The sequence below is a fragment of the Haliotis rufescens genome, unplaced genomic scaffold (assembly GCF_023055435.1).
Source record: "Haliotis rufescens isolate VD_foot unplaced genomic scaffold, xgHalRufe1.0.p SCAF_71, whole genome shotgun sequence".
NCBI lineage: Eukaryota > Metazoa > Mollusca > Gastropoda > Lepetellida > Haliotidae > Haliotis > Haliotis rufescens.
Genome location: NW_025964363.1, coordinates 1,294,109 through 1,317,489, shown reverse-complemented (window position 1 = coordinate 1,317,489; position 23,381 = coordinate 1,294,109). Strand labels below are relative to the sequence as shown.

At 42.2% G+C, this 23,381-nt stretch overlaps 2 protein-coding genes across 2 annotated transcripts; one reads left to right on the top strand and one right to left on the bottom strand.

Moving 5' to 3' along the window:
- Positions 1–313: 313 nt before the first annotated feature.
- On the top strand, positions 314–3,527 carry LOC124122587. The gene is made up of 5 exons (XM_046485661.2): positions 314–440; positions 1,390–1,583; positions 2,475–2,603; positions 2,771–2,836; positions 3,404–3,527. The coding sequence occupies exons 2-5, from the start codon at positions 1,409–1,411 to the stop codon at positions 3,466–3,468; spliced, it is 435 nt and encodes a 144-aa protein (XP_046341617.2). The 5' UTR covers positions 314–440; positions 1,390–1,408; the 3' UTR covers positions 3,469–3,527.
- A 1,915-nt stretch (positions 3,528–5,442) lies between these two features.
- LOC124122573 (alpha-L-fucosidase-like) lies at positions 5,443–21,634 on the bottom strand. Its single transcript, XM_046485634.2, has 8 exons — positions 21,274–21,634; positions 19,275–19,381; positions 18,047–18,177; positions 16,027–16,160; positions 15,195–15,292; positions 13,862–13,994; positions 12,315–12,485; positions 5,443–7,484 (listed from the first exon to the last, which is right to left on the bottom strand). Exons 1-8 carry the CDS (start codon positions 21,618–21,620, stop codon positions 7,229–7,231), a joined length of 1,377 nt encoding a protein of 458 aa, XP_046341590.2. The 5' UTR covers positions 21,621–21,634; the 3' UTR covers positions 5,443–7,228.
- Positions 21,635–23,381: the final 1,747 nt, after the last annotated feature.

Sequence of the window (23,381 nt, the reverse complement as noted above, 5' to 3'; positions counted from 1 at the left end):
TTCCGACTGTCTTCTCCTTTTCTTTAATAACGTATTTATTCGATAGTAAGGGTATGAACTACTGTTGCCATCAGACATTGCTGGTGTGACAGAGGGCCATCACCATTAGTAGGATCTGCCACTTCACCCCAGGAATCTAGTCATCTCGTTGTGAACGTGTGAAAATATCATTAGTTCCATTAGACAGCGCAAAATCCTATCATGCTTATCGCATTACATCAAAATATGGCACTGACATCCATCTCTCCCAACTGTTACAAGTCACGATGCTAGAGATGCACAACGAATCCACCAATCACAAGGCGTTCTACTGAGATGTTATCTTGATGTTTTGGAGTGTGTTTTCCTGTTGCTTTTAACAAGTCTTCATTGTAAATCTAAATAAATATAAGCAGCGCATTTATCCAAGCTAAAGCAGCTGCTTCATCTGTCTGATTCGGGTAAGTAACCTTTAAATGTTTTATTTCTAATAATGGAAAATCTCTGTACTTGAACACAGCCGAAGAAATTCTAAATTAATATATAATTTTTCTTTAAGCAAATCAGTAAATGTGACATCGCGTCACTCGATGTTCTGGCCTATCACTTGACTGTCGTGTTTGTTCATAAGCTCCCGTCGCATGGCAACAATACTGCTGTGTGGCGACAGGCAACAACTGCTTACTTTCTTATGCAAATTGTATGAATGACGGGTGGCTCCGCTAGAGCAGAACATGTTTACACTTTTCGCCAACACCAGGGCCCGCTTGCACAAAGCGATCTTAGCGCTAAGATGATCGTAACTCCCATACTTTAACATAGGCTTACAATAGTCTTAGCACTAAGATCGCTTTGTGCAAGTGGACCCAGGTGTCAACAGTGACTTTCAGTTATGCATTCATGTAATTATTACCACTATTTTGCCTTTTAAGTCCAATGGAATCTGTTTTATCACATAATCGAGTATACTTAATCTCTGGAGTTTGACGAATCAGTATCAGAGACAAAACTGATGCAATTCTTTATTTTGACTTTTACCATTTGTTCCCGTGTTTTATTGGTGAACAATTGACTTGCTGGTGGGGCTGGATACACTCACCTGGTATATAAACACATGCTTATGATATAGTCGGAATCTTACAACCAACTCTGTTTTTGTCAGAGATTCCTTATGAATATGGAAAGTGTTTTGTTGCTTTATTTTCTTTTTTATGGATGTTTCAAGTGCTCATTAATCACAAGTTTCATGAGAAATTCAAAGTAAATTGAAGGCGAGGAATATTTTGTTAAAAGGTTTGATATAATATGCTGTATTATCTTTTAAAATACAAGAGAAAAAAACGATTGCCAGTATTTTGTTCCGCTGGTGATTGCATTGGTAACAGCCAGAATTATCTTAATGTCACGCAGATAGTATCAGTTCATCAGGATGCGTCTGTTCCTTGTCCTCCTGCTCGTGGCCCTGGTGGTGCTCCCGGAGTCGGACGCCTGGGGGAGAAGAAGAAGGAGTTGGATCCGGATCAGGGGCAGGCGAATAATTAACGGCGCAATTCGGGTGTTCCGGGTTTACAGGAGATACAGACACATCATCAACCCAGCAGTCGGTAAGAACAGGAATAAACTCTCCCAAACGGGTTAGATGTACAATTACGTTTAGGGTAACTTTAGAAAAAAATGGGTTTACGGATTTCGTCCACCATAATTAAAACGGCAACTGGAAAAAAATGAAGAGTGTTATTGACATTTTCCGCCAAAAGGAACTTGCGTTGCTAGAACGAAGAAGCAATTGAAGACCACCCATACTGTTCCTTCTTTACTTTCTTTCATTCCAACCTGTCCACCCTGAGTTTTCACACAATATCCGTAAAACAAGAAATAGACATTGCTTGCCCTATACAAGATTACAGTTGGAGACTTAGAGATTTTCTCTCACCCGTGCGACAGAGTTGGATGGCAAGTTACGAATGTGCAACATATTAAAGATTGTATTTAATACAGCTGATGGGACATCAATGTGCATTTAGCCTAACTCTAACCCTAACCCTAAATATTGTCAACAGAGGAATGGTGTAAAAATGTCAAATATATCTCGAAATATACCTGACGCTTTGAGAATAACACACCTAATACAATATTTAGATTTCGAAAATGTCATATGTCCAATAAGTCAGCAGTAAGTGTGATGCCTTCTGTCCTAGTTACGGCGTGTTAACACAAATGATTGAGTAAATTACTTGTGTTAGAGCAGCTTGGAATGTTATTTCAGTTGTAGAAGTCCAAATGAACGTCTGTCGTAGACGTTACCACTTTTTAAAAATTCACTATCAGCGGATCTTCTTACGAAAAATCAAATATTTAAATAATAAGTTATCATGTTAGATCAATGTGTACAAAGTGGAACTAAAAAGACACTAAGTGTGTGTTTATGAACATTACAATATGACATTTGATGCTGGAAGGACATTCTGTTGACAAATGTACATTGTTGTTTGCAGCTGCCCTAGGCAAACGAAACACTGACGAGCTTGATAAGAACAAGGATGGCAATATTGACCAATCAGAAGCTGAGGAACTGATGGAAAGACGGGCAGCCGAGGATCTTCTTTCACTTGCTGATGAAAATGGTAAAACACACTTACAATTCATTTAATGACAATGTACACCTTTATACACGCGATTTTGATGTTTCACAAACACTGGCATTACTTAAGTGTTCCTGTCATTTATTGTGAAAATGTATATTCCTCTCGCTTGACGAATAAAGTCTGACTGACAACTTCAACAATTTCAGGTGATTCGAACGTGAGTGTGGAAGAGTTCTCGAGGAGCATCCATGACTTCATGACCATAGATTCAGGTAATATAACATAACAAGTAGAATAGTTTGTTTGTATCTGGACCCGAAAATCCAATGATTGACATCATGAGCATCGATCCAAGTAATTGGGATACGATGACATGCATCAACCAAGTCAGCGAGCCTGACCACCCGATCCCGTCTGTCGCCTCTTCAGACAAGCATGGGTTGCTGAAGATCAATTCTAACCCAGAATCTCCAAGGGACAGTAGAATAGTAGTGGTATTTGTAGAAAATATCAAACACAGACATGAAATGTTCTGATTCGAGCGAATGATTTAAGTTGAGGTATGAGGCCATTTTAACAGCATTTCAGCTTTATTACGCTCTTGGAAAAAACACAAAGACTTGAATGTCTTTAACGTGTATAACTTCGTTAAAGCCCTGAGGAAGTGATACAGTGATGACAGACCGAGGATCATAATCAGGAAGAATCGGATACCGAGACCAGCTGATCCTGGATCTTTGAACCACTGGGCCACCCCAGACCCTGATTATTGATTTGAAGGACGACAAACATAGTTGGCACACGTGTATTATTTTATACTGTCAATTGTTTCCTTTCAGACCCACTGTTGCAAAAACAACTTGCAGAAGAGTTTGCTGATGCATTTGAGGATGATGCGGAATAAAGCGCCCGATCAACATCTTTATGAAATGATTTCAATAAAAAGATTCTTGCAAACGTAAACTGTCTCCTGTGCTGTTGATTATCAGTTAAACTATATTAGGCACTAGAGGTGCACACAATAATCGTTTCAGAATCCGCTGATTGATGTTCCTTCTTGAAACATCAAGGAGATTTGCAGGAGAACCTTGAGCCATGTTAAATAGAATGGGCAACAATCGTGCTCCTCTTCTTGCGGATCTGTTTCTTTATGCAAATGCCCTGATTGGCAAAGTCAAAACAAAGTAATTTGGCCAAGAAGTTTCAGGTATATCGATGATCTGATATCGTTCCATAACAATCAAACAGCCAATTCCCTTCCACTGATTTACAGACTAGAAATAACTGAGACCAGGGAGACCGCCTGTAACAGATTTAGATCTGTGTATAAAGATTCAGAGTGACAAGACACTCTCCATGTGCAAGACGGGAACACGGGCTCCAAACAAGAGGGAGCGCCAGTTGGCCAGTCAGTCAGCTGTATTACACGTACGTTTACATGTACATCTACAGCATGAAGGAGGGAGAGACTTACGAGTAGAGAGGCATAGGCAGTCACGGCTACAATCCAGCCTGTGAATTCTAAATATCTACTGACATACCCGGTTATCATTAGCATGTGACATAATAATAAATAACAATTTGCAGAGTTTTCGTTGTTCTGTCGCATCTTGAAATTCGTGTTAGTGACAAAATATGTTTCAGGTACCTATTTCTTTGAAGTTTTTACTTTTAACTTCAACAAATGTAGCGAAATTTGTCACCGATTTGGCTCGGGCAAGTATGACACAATGTTTGGTTATGGGGAATATTTTCCAAGCAACCGGTTTCAAATGTTATTTATTGTGTTGTGGTTTTGAATTATAAAAAGATGGTATGATTCTGTGTGCCCAGTGTAATCTGTGGCCATGAAATATAACAATGTGATTTCACACAAATGTAAGGGCCACCTTAAGAAGATCATATTTTTTTATTTACGTACTGGAGCGACTGGTTGGAAATTCGTAGATTAACTACATGTTTAACTATGTGGGTAAAATAATATGTTGGGATTGCTAGATATTTATAGTCCAAGGTTACCCAGAGATTAATAAACTGGAGCTGTTTAAAGTGGACCTGTGAAGATTCGGGGTAGAATAGATCTTCAGCAACCCATGCTTGCTATAAAAGGCGACTATGCGTGTCGTTATGCTTGTCGGGAACGGGTGGTCAGGCTCGCTGACTTGGTTGATGCATGTCATTGATCCAAATTGCGTGGATCGATGCTCAGAATATCAATCACTGGATTGTCTGGTCCAGACGCGAGTATTGACAGACCCCGTCATATAGCTGATATTGCTGAGTGCGGCGTTAAACAACAAACAAACAAACAAACAAATAAAGATTTAAAGTGGTGATGTGTTTGTTCAATCTAAAAAGACATGCACGAAACTGCTACATTGCCATGCAACTCACTGTCGCAGTTGTAGTAGCATATCTATATAATTATGCAAAACAATATGTAAAGCGTTCCCAAATACTTGCATTAGTCCATTCACTACTGATCTCTGAAAAAGTGCGTTTGTTTTCAAACAAGAGCGAAGTCCGGTCACTAGATATGCAAATTAGCCAGTGGCAGTGGTGTTGTGCTGAGTCACCACTGCGCCGGAGTGCGATGACATGTGAACCATGACGTAACGTGTTGGCGTTTTAGGTATGCCCGTTTGCGCTAAGACGGAACCCGGTCACAAAAATGGCCATGAGAGGGGCACAAGTCGCTATTCGGCTTGTCCCGGAATAACACGAGTTGGCCACGAAATGCTGGGCACCCGTCATTCAGAATGGATCGGCATCATAACTCTGTGATAATATATGAGGTACTTGAATACCCACAAAAAACCAAAATGCAGTCACGTCTGTAGCAACCTTGCTCGTGAATCACAGAGAATAGACATCAGGAGACAATATGTCAAAATGTTTATTTGAAAGACTGAATTCATGTCAAAGTCTTGTTCATTTATTTGTTATGAAAATAATTGTTACATTTTATTCATGATCATAATCAAGCTTGAAGATAAACAATGTGCATCACCATGATAAACATGTTATATAGTACAGACATGATAAACATGTTATATAGAACAGACAATATAAACATGTTATATAGTACATACATGATAAACATGTTATATAGTACAGACATGATAAACATGTTATATAGTACATACATGATAAACATGTTATATAGTACAGACATGATAAACATGTTATATAGTACAGACATGATAAACATGTTATAGTACAGACATGATGAATATGTTACAGTACAGACAGGATAAACATGTTACAGTACAGACAGGACAAACATGTTATAGTACAGACTGTGAGGAAAGCAAGAGTAAGACACAAGATTCACAAATGCACTGCACGTACAATGACATATGTACAATGAGTCCACAATATGTCAAGACATGTACATGGAACTGACATATCTGAAGTAATTGTACGTCCCTCTACAGAATTACCATGGCCAGACTCAATACATCATGCCTACTGGTACCAGACCAGAAATTAGTTTTAGATAGTGGACAGGAAGTTTCTTATAAATTCCTTCAAAATTCTTCTGCACGTCATGTCTTAATAATAAAAAATAAATAAATTTAAATTCAAAAGATATCATAAAAATAATATTTTGATATATTCTTTAAAAGTGATCATGATGTTTGTTCTTTATATTTCCCTTTTCAGTTGTGTTGGACCAAGATGCTGACTGACACATAGGCTACCCTGATGCCCCAAATGCTGTCCACAATCAGACAGATAAACAGTGACTTTAGTTACGACCTTAGACTTCAATACACACTGTGTACTCAGGCTTCAAGCGGCAGTTCCCCATCAGGAGTATTGCACGTTGGAACTATTATTTAAAAGCACTTCCTTGTATCAAAAGACAGCATGAGTACCTCATGGCACCATCACCAGGTATTGAGTTCCAGGTGCCAAACCTTATGCAATGATAATAATAATAGTAATAATAATAATAATACCACACACACGCACACACGCCAGCTGTTAAGTTTCACACAAATTCAAATATTTTTTTTCAATCTATCCAGTTTGGATATAGTTTGAGATCTGTGGCCCTGTGGGACTCTGATTGGAAAATCATCAACGAATTTATGAGTTCTACCTTGTGAGTGTATATATATATATTAATATATATATATATATATATATATAAACATACTGAAGGATCACATTGCTGCTTAGGCCAGTTAAACAAATATTTGTGTTTCTCATGACTTGCGTCCACACTGACTTATTAGGGAGGGAGGACATGGCCCGGAGCTCACACCGGCATGACCTGTAAAATGTCAAAATCCAGTGCAAAAACAAATTTCAGATGTTCTTAAAATAAAAAAATGTGAGCAACCATGAGATACGGTACCTTATGGGTGAAAAATCACATTTTGACTTTTCATATTTAAAAACTACAGTATTTCGGTAGATAAAAATACAATTCACAAGCATCAATTCATATGTATTTCAGAGATACATGACATCACACAATCTATCTTCACTGAAGTAAGTTGCTGTCAAACATCTTTATGCCATCACAGCACTGTTGCATCCAAGAACCCCTAAGGTCCCCTTTCTCCTGGTGGTCACATATTAAGAGTGGGTGGCATGAGAAACACGAAAGTTATTGTAACAAGCCTCAAATCTAACTACTACGTCGCAGTTGGTCAGTTCCCAATGCCAGTCAACTGGAACACCCAGGCATATTTGCAGGGCATCTTGTTGATGGGGATGGCTGGAATCTCAATGTCCATGCCTCCAGTGCTTCTCTCCTTCCAGTTGAAGTTTCCTGGATATCCCAGCATGCTCACTGTCGTTGCCACGGTGGTCAAAGGTCGTCCAAGGCTCAGTGTATCCCCTTTGGGCCAATCAAGGATGATGGCGTACACATTCCGCCCGCTGGGTGTTACTTTCGAGGTGTACCTGCAACAAAACACGGCACATGATGCACGGGTAGGATGATGGCGTACACATTCCGCCCCTAACCCTAACCCTAACCTAACCCATGATGGCGTACACATTCCGCCCCTAACCCTAACCCTAACCTAACCCATGAATGGCGTACACATTCCGCCCCTAACCCTAACCCTAACCTAACCCATGATGGCGTACACATTCCGCCCCTAACCCTAACCTAACCCATGATGGCGTACACATTCCGCCCCTAACCCTAACCCTAACCCAACCCATGATGGTGTACACATTCCGCCCCTAACCCTAACCCTAACCCAACCCATGATGGTGTACACATTCCGCCCCTAACCCTAACCCAACCCATGATGGCGTACACATTCCGCCCCTAACCCTAGCCCAACCGATGATGGCGAAACACATTCCGCCCCTAACGCTAGCCCAACCCATGATGGTGTACACATTCCGCCCCTAACCCTAACCCAACCCATGATGGTGTACACATTCCGCCCCTAACCCTAACCCTAACCTAACCCATGATGGTGTACACATTCCGCCCCTAACCCTAACCCTAACCCAACCCATGATGGTGTACACATTCCGCCCCTAACCCTAGCCCAACCCATGATGGCGTACACATTCCGCCCCTAACCCTAACCCAACCCATGATGGCGTACACATTCCGCCCCTAACCCTAACCCTCACGCAACCCATGATGGTGTACACATTCCGCCCCTAACCCTAACCCTAGCCCAACCCATGATGGTGTACACATTCCGCCCCTAACCCTAACCCTAACCCAACCCATGATGGTGTACACATTCCGCCCCTAACCCTAGCCCAACCCATGATGGCGTACACATTCCGCCCCTAACCCTAGCCCAACCCATGATGGTGTACACATTCCGCCCCTAACCCTAGCCCAACCCATGATGGCGTACACATTCCGCCCCTAACCCTAACCCAACCCATGATGGCATACACATTACGCCCCTAACCCTAGCCCAACCCATGATGGCGTACACATTCCGCCCCTAACCCTAACCCAACCCATGATGGCGTACACATTCCGCCCCTAACCCTAGCCCAACCCATGATGGCGTACACATTCCGCCCCTAACCCTAACCCAACCCATGATGGCGTACACATTACGCCCCTAACCCTAGCCCAACCCATGATGGCGTACACATTCCGCCCCTAACCCTAACCCAACCCATGATGGCGTACACATTCCACCCCTAACCCTAGCCCAACCCATGATGGCGTACACATTCCGCCCCTAACCCTAGCCCAACCCATGATGGTGTACACATTCCGCCCCTAACCTTAACTCTAACCCAACTCATGATGGTGTACACATTCCGCCCCTAACCCTAGCCCTCGCCCAACCCATGATGGTGTACACATTCCGCCCCTAACCCTAGCCCAACCCATGATGGTGTACACATTCCGCCCCTAACCCTAGCCCAACCCATGATGGTGTACACATTCCGCCCCTAACCCTAGCCCAACCCATGATGGTGTACACATTCCGCCCCTAACCCTAGCCCAACCCATGATGGTGTACACATTCCGCCCCTAACCCTAACCCAACCCATGATGGTGTACACATTCCGCCCCTAACCCTAACCCTAGCCCAACCCATGATGGTGTACACATTCCGCCCCTAACCCTAACCCTAGCCCAACCCATGATGGTGTACACATTCCGCCCCTAACCCTAACCCTAGCCCAACCCATGATGGTGTACACATTCCGCCCCTAACCCTAGCCCAACCCATGATGGTGTACACATTCCGCCCCTAACCCTAACCCTAGCCCAACCCATGATGGTGTACACATTCCGCCCCTAACCCTAGCCCAACCCATGATGGTGTACACATTCCGCCCCTAACCCTAGCCCAACCCATGATGGTGTACACATTCCGCCCCTAACCCTAACCCAACCCATGATGGTGTACACATTCCGCCCCTAACCCTAACCCTAGCCCAACCCATGATGGTGTACACATTCCGCCCCTAACCCTAACCCTAGCCCAACCCATGATGGTGTACACATTCCGCCCCTAACCCTAACCCTAGCCCAACCCATGATGGTGTACACATTCCGCCCCTAACCCTAGCCCAACCCATGATGGTGTACACATTCCGCCCCTAACCCTAACCCTAGCCCAACCCATGATGGTGTACACATTCCGCCCCTAACCCTAGCCCAACCCATGATGGTGTACACATTCCGCCCCTAACCCTAGCCCAACCCATGATGGTGTACACATTCCGCCCCTAACCCTAACCCAACCCATGATGGTGTACACATTCCGCCCCTAACCCTAACCCTAGCCCAACCCATGATGGTGTACACATTCCGCCCCTAACCCTAACCCTAGCCCAACCCATGATGGTGTACACATTCCGCCCCTAACCCTAACCCTAGCCCAACCCATGATGGTGTACACATTCCGCCCCTAACCCTAGCCCAACCCATGATGGTGTACACATTCCGCCCCTAACCCTAACCCTAGCCCAACCCATGATGGTGTACACATTCCGCCCCTAACCCTAGCCCAACCCATGATGGTGTACACATTCCGCCCCTAACCCTAACCCTAGCCCAACCCATGATGGTGTACACATTCCGCCCCTAACCCTAGCCCAACCCATGATGGCGTACACATTCCGCCCCTAACCCTAACCCTAGCCCAACCCATGATGGTGTACACATTCCGCCCCTAACCCTAACCCTAGCCCAACCCATGATGGTGTACACATTCCGCCCCTAACCCTAACCCAACCCATGATGGCGTACACATTCCGCCCCTAACCCTAACCCTAGCCCAACCCATGATGGTGTACACATTCCGCCCCTAACCCTAGCCCAACCCATGATGGCGTACACATTCCGCCCCTAACCCTAACCCTAGCCCAACCCATGATGGTGTACACATTCCGCCCCTAACCCTAACCCTAGCCCAACCCATGATGGTGTACACATTCCGCCCCTAACCCTAGCCCAACCCATGATGGCGTACACATTCCGCCCCTAACCCTAACCTAACCCATGATGGTGTACACATTCCGCCCCTAACCCTAGCCCAACCCATGATGGCGTACACATTCCGCCCCTAACCCTAACCTAACCCATGATGGTGTACACATTCCGCCCCTAACCCTAGCCCAACCCATGATGGCGTACACATTCCGCCCCTAACCCTAACCTTACCCATGATGGTGTACACATTCCAGCCCTAACCCTAACCTAACCCTGCCTACTTATTCCATTCTGCCCCTAACCCAAGCCCTAATCCTAACTTTTGAGGTGTACCTGCAACACGGCACATGATGCATGGGTAGGAGTGGTCCCCAGCAGCCTAGGCTTGTTGAAAGAGGCGGCTCAACTTTGTTTGTTTGCTTGTTGTTTAACACCACTTAACAATATTCCAGCTATATAACGTCAGTCTGTAAGGAGTCGAGTCTGGACCAGACGATCCAGTGATTGACATCATGAGCATCGATCCACATACTGGGATACAATGACATGCATCAACCGAGTCAGCGAGTCTGACCACCCGATCCCATTAGTTGCCTCCATGTATATTAAATTATTTCGCAGCCCCCAGGATTTAGTTGAGTTAGTTTGGAGAAGGGCCAGTAACTTTCAAAAGGAGCAAGCCCTGCTTGCTACATACAAATCCCCTTCTACACTTCAGACTGCCTCAGTACAGCTAAACTACAGCGGACTGAGTAGATAAACTATATCAACTCATTAGTTTTGGTACAGACTTATGACAAGCATGGGGACCTGGCCAGAAGCCTCCATTGGTTGTAAATGTTTCAAGTTACCATGTTAAGTATGTGTCACTGTGAAAATAATCACACACACTATTCTAGTCTTCATTGGCATGAAGACACTATTTTAGCCTACATTGGCATGGAAACACAAATCCATCCTACGGTGGCATGGAAACATTATTTAAGCCTATGTTAGCATGGGAACACTTTTCTAGTCTTCATTGGCATGGAAACACTATTCTAGCCTATGTTGGCATGGCAACACTTTTCAAGCCTACATTGGCATGAAAACCTGTTCTAGCCTAAGTTCGCATGGAAACAGTATTCTAGCCTAAGTTCACATGGAAACATTCTAGCCTACGTTGGCATTGAAACACTTTTCTCGCCTACGTTGGCATGGAAACCTATTCTAGCCTACATTGGTATGGAAATACTATTGCAGCCTACATTGGCATGGAAACATTATTCTCGCCTAAGTTGGGATGGAAACACTATTCTCGCCTAAGTTAACATGGAAACACTAAACTAGTCTATATTTGCATGGAAACACTATTCTAGTCTACATTGGCATGGAAACACAATATCTAATCTACATTGGTATGGAAACACTATTCTAGTCTACATTGGCATGGAAACACTATTTCAGTCTATGTTGGCATAAAACAATATTTCAGTCTTAGGTTGGCATGGAAACACTATTCTAGTCTACATTGGCATGGAAACACTATTCTAGTCTACATTGGCATGGAAACACTATTCTAGTCTACATTGGCATGGAAACACTATTCTAGTCTACATTGGCATGGAAACACTATTTCAGTCTATGTTGGCATAAAACAATATTTCAGTCTTAGGTTGGCATGGAAACACTATTCTAGTCTACATTGGCATGGAAACACTATTCTAGTCTACATTGGCATGGAAACACTATTCTAGTCTACATTGGCATGGAAAAACTATTTCAGTCTATGTTGGCATGGAAACACTATTCAAGACAATGTTGGCACAAGTAAACACTATTCCAGCCGGCGTTGGCCGAGAAACTTTACTTACCATGTATTGTTAGTGAGGGAGTCGTTCTGGAATGTCCAGGGGCGTGTACTGTAGATGGCATCACCGTTGACATTCAGCCACTCGCCCATATTCAGGAGACGTTCCTGGAATAGCGGGATGATGAGGCCGTCTTTGGTGGGTCCAACATTCATCAGCATGTTTCCTCCACAGCTGTGCAGAAATAAAACATATCTGTCAAAACAATATCAGGCCATGATGACCAGTGTCCGAAATAACTGCCTGCCCGCTGGCCGTGGCTGGTAACTGTTCTGTCGGGCTGTATGAAACTTTCCTCCACCTGCCCAACAGTCTGGCAGATAATGTTAAGACTACTTGTGTATTCAGTTCTATTACAACTCCTTGTAGATTCACAAGTAATTGTTTGCATATCTTCAAATGAATCAAGATGCAACTTGTCTCTTAGTTTTTGTGATTTTTCAACATATATAATGTCAATGTTGGTAGGTAATGATGGAGATGGGCCGGCAACGCTCATGAGTCACCTGCCTGACTGTCTTGTTGAGTTTTAAAATTATTTCAAACACTGATGATGACAATCCTTCAATCTCATGAAACTCAGATCCTTTACACCAATTCAAAACTGTTTTGGATTATGCATACCTAGGTTGGGTCAAGGGACTTTGTCTGAATAAATGGGTTCTTTTCTAACCAGTTTCAAAAGGTATGGGTAATTCCACTTCAAACACATTCCAGAAACTATCATAAAAAGGTTAAAGTGTATACTTACAAGAAGCTGTGACAATCAAGCAATGTAATATCGTGTTTAGATTTGCACAAGTAAACAGTCGACAGGGGTGTGGATTACAAGATTTTACAATAAAGAGCCCTCAATAATATAGAGCCCACGACAATATAGATCCGTGATAATATAGAGCCTGTGATAATATAGAGCCCACGACAATATAGAGCCGTGATAATATAGAGCCTGCAATAATATAGAGCCCTCGATAATATAGAGCCGTGATAATATAGAGCCGTGATAATATAGAGCCCACGACAATATAGAGCCGTGATAATATAGAGCCGTGATAATATAGAGCCCACGACAATATAGAGACGTGATAATATAGAGCCTGCAATAATATAGAGCCTGCGATAATATAGAGCCCTCGATAATATAGAGCCGTGATAATAGAGAGCCCTCGATAATATAGAGCTGTGATAATAGAGAGCCCTCAATAATATAGAGCCCTCGATAATATAGAGCCGTGATAATAGAGAGCCCTCGATAATATAGAGCCGTGATAATAGAGAGCCCTCGATAATATAGAGCCGTGAGAATAGAAAGCCCTCGATAATATAGAGCCGTGATAATATAGAGCCCTCGATAATATAGAGCCTGTGATAACATAAAGTTATACTATATATCATACCAGAGACAAATATGACAAATGGAAAATGCAAGATGTCACGGTTTAGTTCTAACCCTGTATAACCCCAAATGCTACACACAAATGGAAATGATGGCGCACTAAACATTGATGAGGCACACTTGAAGACAACAACAACTCTATCACACGTCCTACCTGACAGTCTGGATGAAAGTACCCAGGAGTTCCTCCATGCTCAGGAAGTCTGTAATTCTTGCATTACGTCGATATCCCCATGAATATTTATCAACCGTCATGGCATTTTCAAATTTTCTCTTTTGGAGGACACCTGCATGAGAGAACATATTGTGAGATTGTTCAGCTGCAATACAGTGTATATGTATAGGATGAAACACACCACCTCCGTTGTGGTTGAAAATCTGAAACCGTGAGCAAGACAAAGCCCCCAGGGGTGTAGGCTCTGAGGGCTTTCCACGAAACTCAAGGTTTTACATTTTCAACCAAAACCGAGGAGCCGTATTTAATCCAACTTGTGAAACGTCCAAAATGCAAGAAATACCAGAAAAAATAAGAAAACATCAACATACCTTATAACATGTATAATGGAACAAAACTTAACGCGACATGTGAAGTTACAGGTTCGATTCATGTGATGGAATTTTCTTGTAATAAAAATGACTTTTAACCAATCATCAAACACGATTGTGTTCATATCCAGAGAAAAGTGTATAAAACGTTAATTATGAAACCTTTGTATTACAATTGAAATGTAAAACCTCAAAGAAAATTCAAAAGTGACCCATTTCAAAACCTAGGTTTGGAAGATGGTTGCTAGGTTTACCCGAAATAGTCAGGAACCTGGTGCAGTATAGGGTAATACAGTGATAGGTTAGTAAGTCAGGTTCTCATCCAGCTTGTCTTATACTTAACAAACCACCTGACATCATAACACCGACCATGTTGACAGTGGAGCCATCGTGTTATGTTTGTAGGATCTAGGGTTGGGACGAGGACTCGGGTACTCGCGTTGGATGGGTCCGGAGGAGGACCCGGGTACACACGGGTTTGTCACATGATATTGTTTTAACAACAATAAAAGTCCATGGTTATACTACAAGTTGCTGATGTACACATGGTAAAGATAGAGCTTCAGTCAACTTCAGTGTATGCCTGATCAGATAGCTGTAAATGTGTATCTAAACATATCACAGAGTTTCTTTGATAGGCATTTAGAAGTTGGAATGGTAACTAAGACAAAATTGTTATGGATGAGCAACTTCTTTAATACAATTGGGTGACGTTTCGGTGTAGATTCATATAGATATCATTTGCTTGATAACGGTGTTAGAATCTACACCTAAACGTCACCCAATTGTATTAAAGAAGTTGCTCATCCATAACAATTTTGTCTTAGATATCACAGAGGGTAATGCATCGATAGTTCAATGATTTCCTACAACCCTCTATATCAGTATGCATAAATTCATAGTACAAGGCAGTGGGCAACTATTCATGTACCTGTTCTTACCTGGATTATACCTGTCACTGCAGGTGAGGAAGCCCCCATGATGACACGCGATACCTTTTCCCCATCTGTCGTTTGTGACAACGGTGTCTTTTACTGGACTGAAAGTAAAGAAAGAACATAGCTGTACTTGTCTCACAGCTCACAAGTAGAGTTTGATGATACAGAAATCACATTGCATGTATCATGTGTATCATACATGTATTAGTATACCTTCTCTTGCAGGACAACGTGAAACGTCTAAACACAGAGTAATCACATCTTCCTGAGGCAAGGGAGATAACTGACTATAAAAGTCCAGTTTCCACCCTTGCCAAACTAGGCTGGCATTATGGAGTTACATTTTGGCTGGACTAACGAGTCTAACGAGGTGGGGAGAAGGGGAGGGGAGATATCTGTCACAGTCAACCACACGAGCATGATTACATCTTCAAGATTTTCAATACAAGTGAACCAGTATTCAGAGCAACATATCTTGTTTCTGTGAACTGAAAAAGAACATATGCAGATAGTTCCAAATGGAGATTAAAATGGCTGTACTATGCTATGGATATGTTTCAGTCATGTATTTCAATCAATGAAAAGTAACTTTTTTTGGTATTGGTTCCATGTCGCCATCCCCTTAAATTAGTAAATCTACCGATAAAGCTGTTACAATTTGAAAAAACAAAAGCCCATGAAATCTCCAGTTTGATTGGGCAGTCCCGGTTTGACCTGGGGTCACCTGACGTATCTAAATAGATGAGGGTTTGTCAGATCTTGGCCGATAAGTACTGAATCAGAGTAAAATGAGATTATATCCATTTGAGAAGTTTTAGCGGGCTTCCCTTCTCACCTCTCGTTGTAAAGCCAGGCTAGGAACTGGGTGGAGTTCCAGTAGACATCAGGAGCCTCCCAGTCTCCGTCCGACCAGATGACATCGGGCTGGTACGTGTTGATCAGCTCATACAGCTCCGGCATTGTCTTGTCCTGTTGTTACACACTCACATCATTACAGCTCCCACCTTAAACTGTTTGTTTGTTTGTTTGTTGTTAACGCTGCACTCAGCACGATTCCCCCAATATGACAGTGGACTGTAAAAATCAGGCCTGGTCAAAACAATCCTGAGAGCTGAGATATACACAATTAGGACATGATGAGACGAAACAAACCAAGTCTGTGAGTCTGACCACCAGATCCTCTTACGACAAGGATGGATTGCTATAGACCAATTCTAACCCAGATCTTAAAGCAGGCAACCATTGCTGAGCCCATAATAAATTATTTCATTTTCATACCTATTTTAAAAAGAATTGAGGCATGTAAGTTTTTATACATTTTTTATTTAAATTCAAGGCAAACACATGGCAAACATGAACCATGAACCTATTCCACTCTGACAAGTCTGTGCTTAACCAGGATGGAACTATGGTCGATGGTCATGCTTCGTGCTTATGTAGCGGCCATAAAATTTCCGAGTCCCGTGATGGGATTCGAACCACGGACCTTCTGATCAGAGGTCGGACGCCTTGTCCACATGACCAAAGAGGTTAACCCCGTCAGCAAGCTGACAAGGTAAGGATGTCATCTGTGGGATGACTCCACGCCCTGCTACATACTCCCCCGTCAACAGAAGGCACGTCCCGGGCAGCATAGTAGGGTACTGAGGCTTATTTTGCTCAAATTTAATATGAACGTGCTCAGCCCCACGTTGGGCGCCAATGTAGCGGCCATAAAATTTCCGAGTCCCGTGATGGGATTCGAACCACGGACCTTCTGATCAGAGGTCGGACGCCTTGTCCACATGACCAAAGAGGTTAACCCTGTCAGCAAGCTGACAAGGTAAGGATGTCATCTGTGGGATGACTCCACGCCCTGCTACACTTATTGATGATGGTCACGCCGGACCATACTCTAAATCAACATGGCGAACAAACAATGTAATAATCCATTCATTATTGAGTAACATTAACTGAACCAGGTTCCTACAACTGTTACACCAACTTCCCAGAGTTCCGCAGACACAGAAACTCTCCATTAAACAGGAACAGAAAAGTTTGAGGATGAGGATGAACTAAAAAAATTATTTTGTGGAAAACCTACGAGATGTTATTGAACTGAAATCCAAATGAACACATCTTCAAATTAATAATTAAGTGTTTCCTTGTAACAAATGTTACATTTGGGATAACACTTTCTTAGTAAAGTACAGATTCTCATACTTTTTTAGTGTTTTCTTAATATGAAATATATTATGAAAAACATACAGATGTTTGTATAAAGTTACTATGACGACTGCTCTGTTTTGACTTCGGATGACCCTGACCTCTCACAAACATTCAAAGCCTGGAGACCATGGCTAGTTCAGTTGTTCCTTATGAAGGGAAAATGCTATCTTCCGTGTAATAATGATATTGACATGTTCAGTATATAAGAGCAAGGGATGTTAGATCAGCTTATGTGTTCATTCCCATAGAGGAATTCAAATAATTACATAAATAACCAAAGTCAAGCTTTCGGCCTCCCGGCCTTCAATAGGCTCACTGTTAGTTTCATACAACCTTCATTCAAGGTCTTGGGAGGCTGGAAGTTTCAATGTTAGCAGGCATTACACGAAGACCCATAAGTTATCTTGTCCACTAAGAAGGGTTATTAGCAAAGTTTCACGAGGACAGGAACACTTCAGTTAAACACAGATCGCTGGTAAAGGGAAATAACTCTTTTAATACTATGGGGAAACAAAGCATCTCGGATGATCATGATGATAGCAGATTTGTTGCAAATAGTCCCCAATCCTATCAAGTAATGTTCACGTCTTTATGCAGTGTGTTATTTCTGTAAGCTGAGTAAAACACATGCCACTGGTGAAACTCACCTTCACAAAGTCCTGGGTGGTGAAGTTGTTCGCCTTGTCGCTGAGGTACAGGGGGTGAAACCACTCAAACATGGAGTGGTACAGGCCGAAGTGCAGCTTCGTCTTGTTTCTGATGGCTGTTGCAAGTTCCCCTGAATACACATGTATCAGTGTTTTATTTTACCAAATAAGTTTGTTTGTTGTTTAACGCCGCACTCAGCAATATTCAAAATATGTGACAGCAGACTGTAAATAATCAACCCTGGGCCAGACAATCCAGTGACTGAACATCAATCCATGCAATTGGGATAGGATGACATGCATCAAGAAGTCAGCGAGCCTGACCACCCGATCCTGTTTCTCGCCTCTTATGACAAGCATAGTCGCCGTTTACGGCAAGCATAAGTTGCTGAAGACCTATTCTACCCCTGTGCCACTCAATAAAACCTCCAGAAACCAGTTTCTAAGGCCATCATTACATCAGTACTCAGTGATTGACATGGTCCTATGTTCCCCATGAGCTTTATGTTATTATATCTTAATCTACAGACCCCTCCATATCTCTACATTAGGATTAGGGCAAAGAGCTGTTGCCTTTCATCCTCAAACTCTGAAACTCACTACACTGCCAACCAATGAGGTGAATCATTTGAGTTTTCAGACTCTCAGGAATAGACTGCTGCACTCAATCAGTGAGTGAGTGAGTATGGTTTTATGCCGCTTTTAGCAATATTCCAGCAATATCACGGCAGGGGACACCTGAAATGGGCTTCACACAATGTACCCATGTCGGGAATTGAACCCCGGTGACGAGTGAACGCTTTAACCACTAGGCTACCCGACCGCCCCCTGTACTCAATCAAATGAGGCTTGATTATTATTAATTTCTCTTGTTTTATTCCAGTTCAACTTATTTTACCAGCTCAGCAGCCCAGGTCACTCTGTCAATACAGATACCAATTCTCAAAATGCTTAATGTATTGTTGATCCAGGAAAAACTAAATGTCTACATAATCAGATAATGTTTGCGTTTATTTGTTTGTGAAGTGTATTCCATTTCTTACTTGACATGTCAACAACTATGACCTTTTCTTTCTAATAATCACAAGAATATTATTATCATGATCATTGATTTCTTGGTTGGTTGTCTTCATCCAACCAACCATTAACAACCAACACATCTACACAAGGCCTCAAACTTGTTTAATGTTATAATCACAATGATATCACAGTCCAAATTCATACGTACCAACAATATCCCTCTTGGGTCCGACATCCATAGAGTTCCAGTTAAATGATGCCTTTGAAGGCCAATTACAGAAACCTTCATGATGCTTGCTTGTAAATACTATGTACCTGAAATGAAATCGTTAATTCTCACAATTCATTTGCATAAAAACAACTTACCATGATGAAGGATCATAATTCAATGGGCTCACACAAAGTCAATTCTTATAATTTTTCATATTAATATATTTTACCTTGAAGTTTGAAGGTCTAGATCTATACACAATTGTATTTAGTATGTCTAACTTCATGTTTACACTGACAGCCATAAAAAAACAGCTCTATCATGGGATAAAATAGTTCCTCAAATAGAGAGGTGACGTGAATGTATGCTCAACTTGTTTTACAGGAACATCAGTTGTAGTTTGTTTACAAGAAATGTATTGAAATAATATCATCAATGGATGAGACAGGTCTGTTAAGAACTACCTCAGTAAGTCAGTCACAATGACAGCACATCAAAATACATTTACATCAGGTTCAAGGCATCAAAATGTCCAACACGATAAACGTGATGGGAGAGATTTCCGAAGTTGTTAATGAACCTGTGGCGGTTACATGTGTTAGTCATCATAAATCAGTTGGTCGATCATTGAAAGGTGACGATAAAGATGTGTCAAATAGATACTAAGGTAAATCATAGATTGCTATCGACTGTCACTGTCAGTCAAGACATGGATCAAGTCAATACTACGTTTCTCTATGTATGCTAAAATGCTGAGTTCAAGATTAAAGGGCCTTAATGATAAAAGACAACGCTTCTGTATGTATTCGTGCTTGGGATTTTTCCCAGGGTTTTACCCAGAAATTTGAAAGGGGTTCAGTGTTTACGTAATTACAAGAATACAGTCTTGTGAAAAACGTATGAAAAACAAATTGTGCCATACACCTATGAACATCACCTCTCGTCCAATGGAAAAGCCATATATATATATAAGCTTAACATTAAAAAATTATATTTAGAACATGTACAAATACAGGTTACAAAATGTAAAGATGCGGTCACTACAATATTCAAATGTGTGGCAATACATTTCATGCAGAAAACACGATAGAACTCTACAAAGAGTATGTATTTTGAGTCTTGAGGACAAAAGTGAGCTTAACATTGGGTGCTTTTCCCATATACTGTGATGTCATACCTTTTGTGTCACAATGAGCGATATGATGTCATAATAGTGACATGTGGCGTAGAACGAATATATCATGAAATTCTATGGATTAGTTATTATAGTTCAAAGGCAAGGGTGCTAGCACTAATTTCATAACTCATTTTTAGGCCAGGTGTGCATTTAGTTGATGATGCATTAGTGTCCTGATTTAAGGTAATTAACACTAGGGCTGGGACAATACACCAACTGTGTGGTCTGATACGTATCATGATACCTTGCTCACGATCCGATATGTATCGCGATACTTGCATGTGCACTTATCTGTGGTGCGTAAGCCATCTTTTTCATAGACAGGATTGTCAAATACCTGGTACACTGATGATTAACAGTTTGCAGTGTCAAGTATGGCACAATGGATGAAAATATTTACGTTTTCACTACTCATTTTCACTGGTAATTAGTGTTTGGTGTAACACTTATTCAAAACACTTAAGGTAAGAATCGATACTTTTTGCCTAGTGTTTGACTGTGATTGATACTTGTATCGAGGAGAAAAAAAATCGTGATCCACCGATGCATCAGTGTATCATCCCACCACTAATGAATACTACATAAGAAATCGGAAACAACACGATGAGAGCAACAAAACTACGGGAATACGAAACTCACAGAACTGATTCAATATTTGTCAAAAGAAGTCACGGACCATTCGAATCTTTTAGATTACTCTAGTTCATCTGTCAGGTCTTGACTGACTATAGGAACATGAAAGAATCGGGTGCTCCTTAGACTTCCTATCAGCTTATAACTTCTTTTGAGTAGTAGATATAATCAGTGTCTCTCGCTTACTGTGCGCCTGATGCAGCAAATGTGTCAGCCCAGTCCTCGGCGTTGAAGAATTCCGCTGTGAACAATGCAGCGAAATCAGCATACGTGAAACCAGGTCGATAGTTCTGCTGCATGAAGAACCTGACACCCGGGGTGCTCTGGCCGCCCTTCCAGTTCCACCAGAACCATTCCGAGGAGAAGCTGGGCACGGAGAAAACTCCCCAGTGAATGAATATTCCCAGTTTGGCTTCATCATACCAAGCTGGTAGAGGCCGGGAATCTATCGAAGCCCAATTCGGCTGGTATTGTGCATTTGCACAAACACAAAGCAGGAACAGCGTTACGAAACAACCTCTGGCGTCCGCCATTTTGAAGCATGTGATTGTAGTCATGTGACTTCGTAAACAAAGGGTATGTAACTCTCATGACATTACTCTCTGGGGACCGCTAACACTAATTTGCCGTCAAGCTTTCCCTTCCGTCTCTGTTCATGGCGACGGATTTTTGTTTGTTTGTTGTTTGACGCCGCACCCAGAATATTCCAGCTACATGACGGCGGTCTGTAAATAATGACGTCTGGACCAGACAATCCAGTGATTGACATCATGAGCATCGATCTACGCAATTTTGGCTACAACCAAGTCAGCGAGTCTGACCACCCGATCCCGTTAGTCTCCTCTTACGACAAGCACTACGGGACTACGAGTGATTCAACATTATTGCATATTTTAGCAGAGTGATTCAACAGTATTGCATATTTTAGCAAAGGGATTGATCAGTATTGCATATGTTAACAGAGTGATGAGTGATTCAACAGTATTGCATATTTTAGCAGAGGAATTCAGCTGTATTGCATATTTTAGCAGAGTGATTCAACTATATTGCATATTTTAGCAGAGTGATTCAACTATAGTGTATGTTTTAGCAGAGCGATTCAACTTTAGTGTATGTTTTAGCAGAGTGTTTCATCGGTGTTGCAAAGCGCACCAGAATGATCCAATAGTATTGTATATTTCAGCAGAGTGATTCAACAGTATTGCATAACGTAGCTGAATCATTCAACAGTATTGCATAACGTAGCAGAATGATTCAACAGTATTGTGTATATTGATGGCATGATGGGTGAGGAGGCTGACAGCAGGGATTCAGTAACACGAGTTTTCTCAAGACATCAACGTTTGTCACAAGTTCGAAGTCCATACGCCATTAGACGTAATTCAAAACTGACATTCAGTCACCTTCTGTATACTCATATAAGCACAGATATATTTTGTAAAATTATGTGGTCAATAAATGCTGAGAATTTGAATACACAACAAATATTATCCAGAAGATGATATTTTAGTTTGTTTTGTGAGTGCTGTTGTGTTCCATGATCAAGGTGAGGTGAGGTGAGGTGCACTTATATTGCGGCATGTGTGTGTGTGTGTGTGTGGGGGGGGGGGGGGGGGGGGGGGGGGGGGGTGAATACCCCACTCTGACACAGTATACTGATCCCGAGCCGAGTCAGTCATTGTTTAGCCCCTTAATGCCGGGCACCGGACAGGGTAACAACAAGAACCATCTTGTAACGTCCCTTGGTGTGATGCGATCGGGGATCGAACCCCCGACCTTCCGCTCTCCGGGCGGACGCTCTACCACCAGACCACGGAGGTGGTCTCCATGATCAAGAGCAACACCCTGGCACAAAGTGGTCTTTACGCGACAACTATTGTCTATGTTAAAGTAGAGGGGTTGCAATAGTCTTCAGATTGTTCTGTCCAAATTTACCCATGCTGCTTCACAAGGTAAGGTGTCATAGCCAACAATCCCTGGACCTTCATGACCCTTGACCCTTGAACAATCTGCTGACTTTAATAATATGGGAAACGCGGACGATATAGAGTTCTCCAATATAAGAAGTTGAGGTCAGATAACATGAAGATATGACTGATAACGGCCGAGAACAAACAGCTTCCTCGGTGAGTTGCCGTCTTCAACAGTATGTCGGTTATCTCATGCAGTCACGTGACGCAGGCGACGGACGTTTTACTATTTTGGCCTAAACCACGAACACATGGAGTTGCCAAACGAAGGTTGATAGTTAGAGGGATTCGAACACACTCGTTGGATCCTGGCGCGCCGAAGAA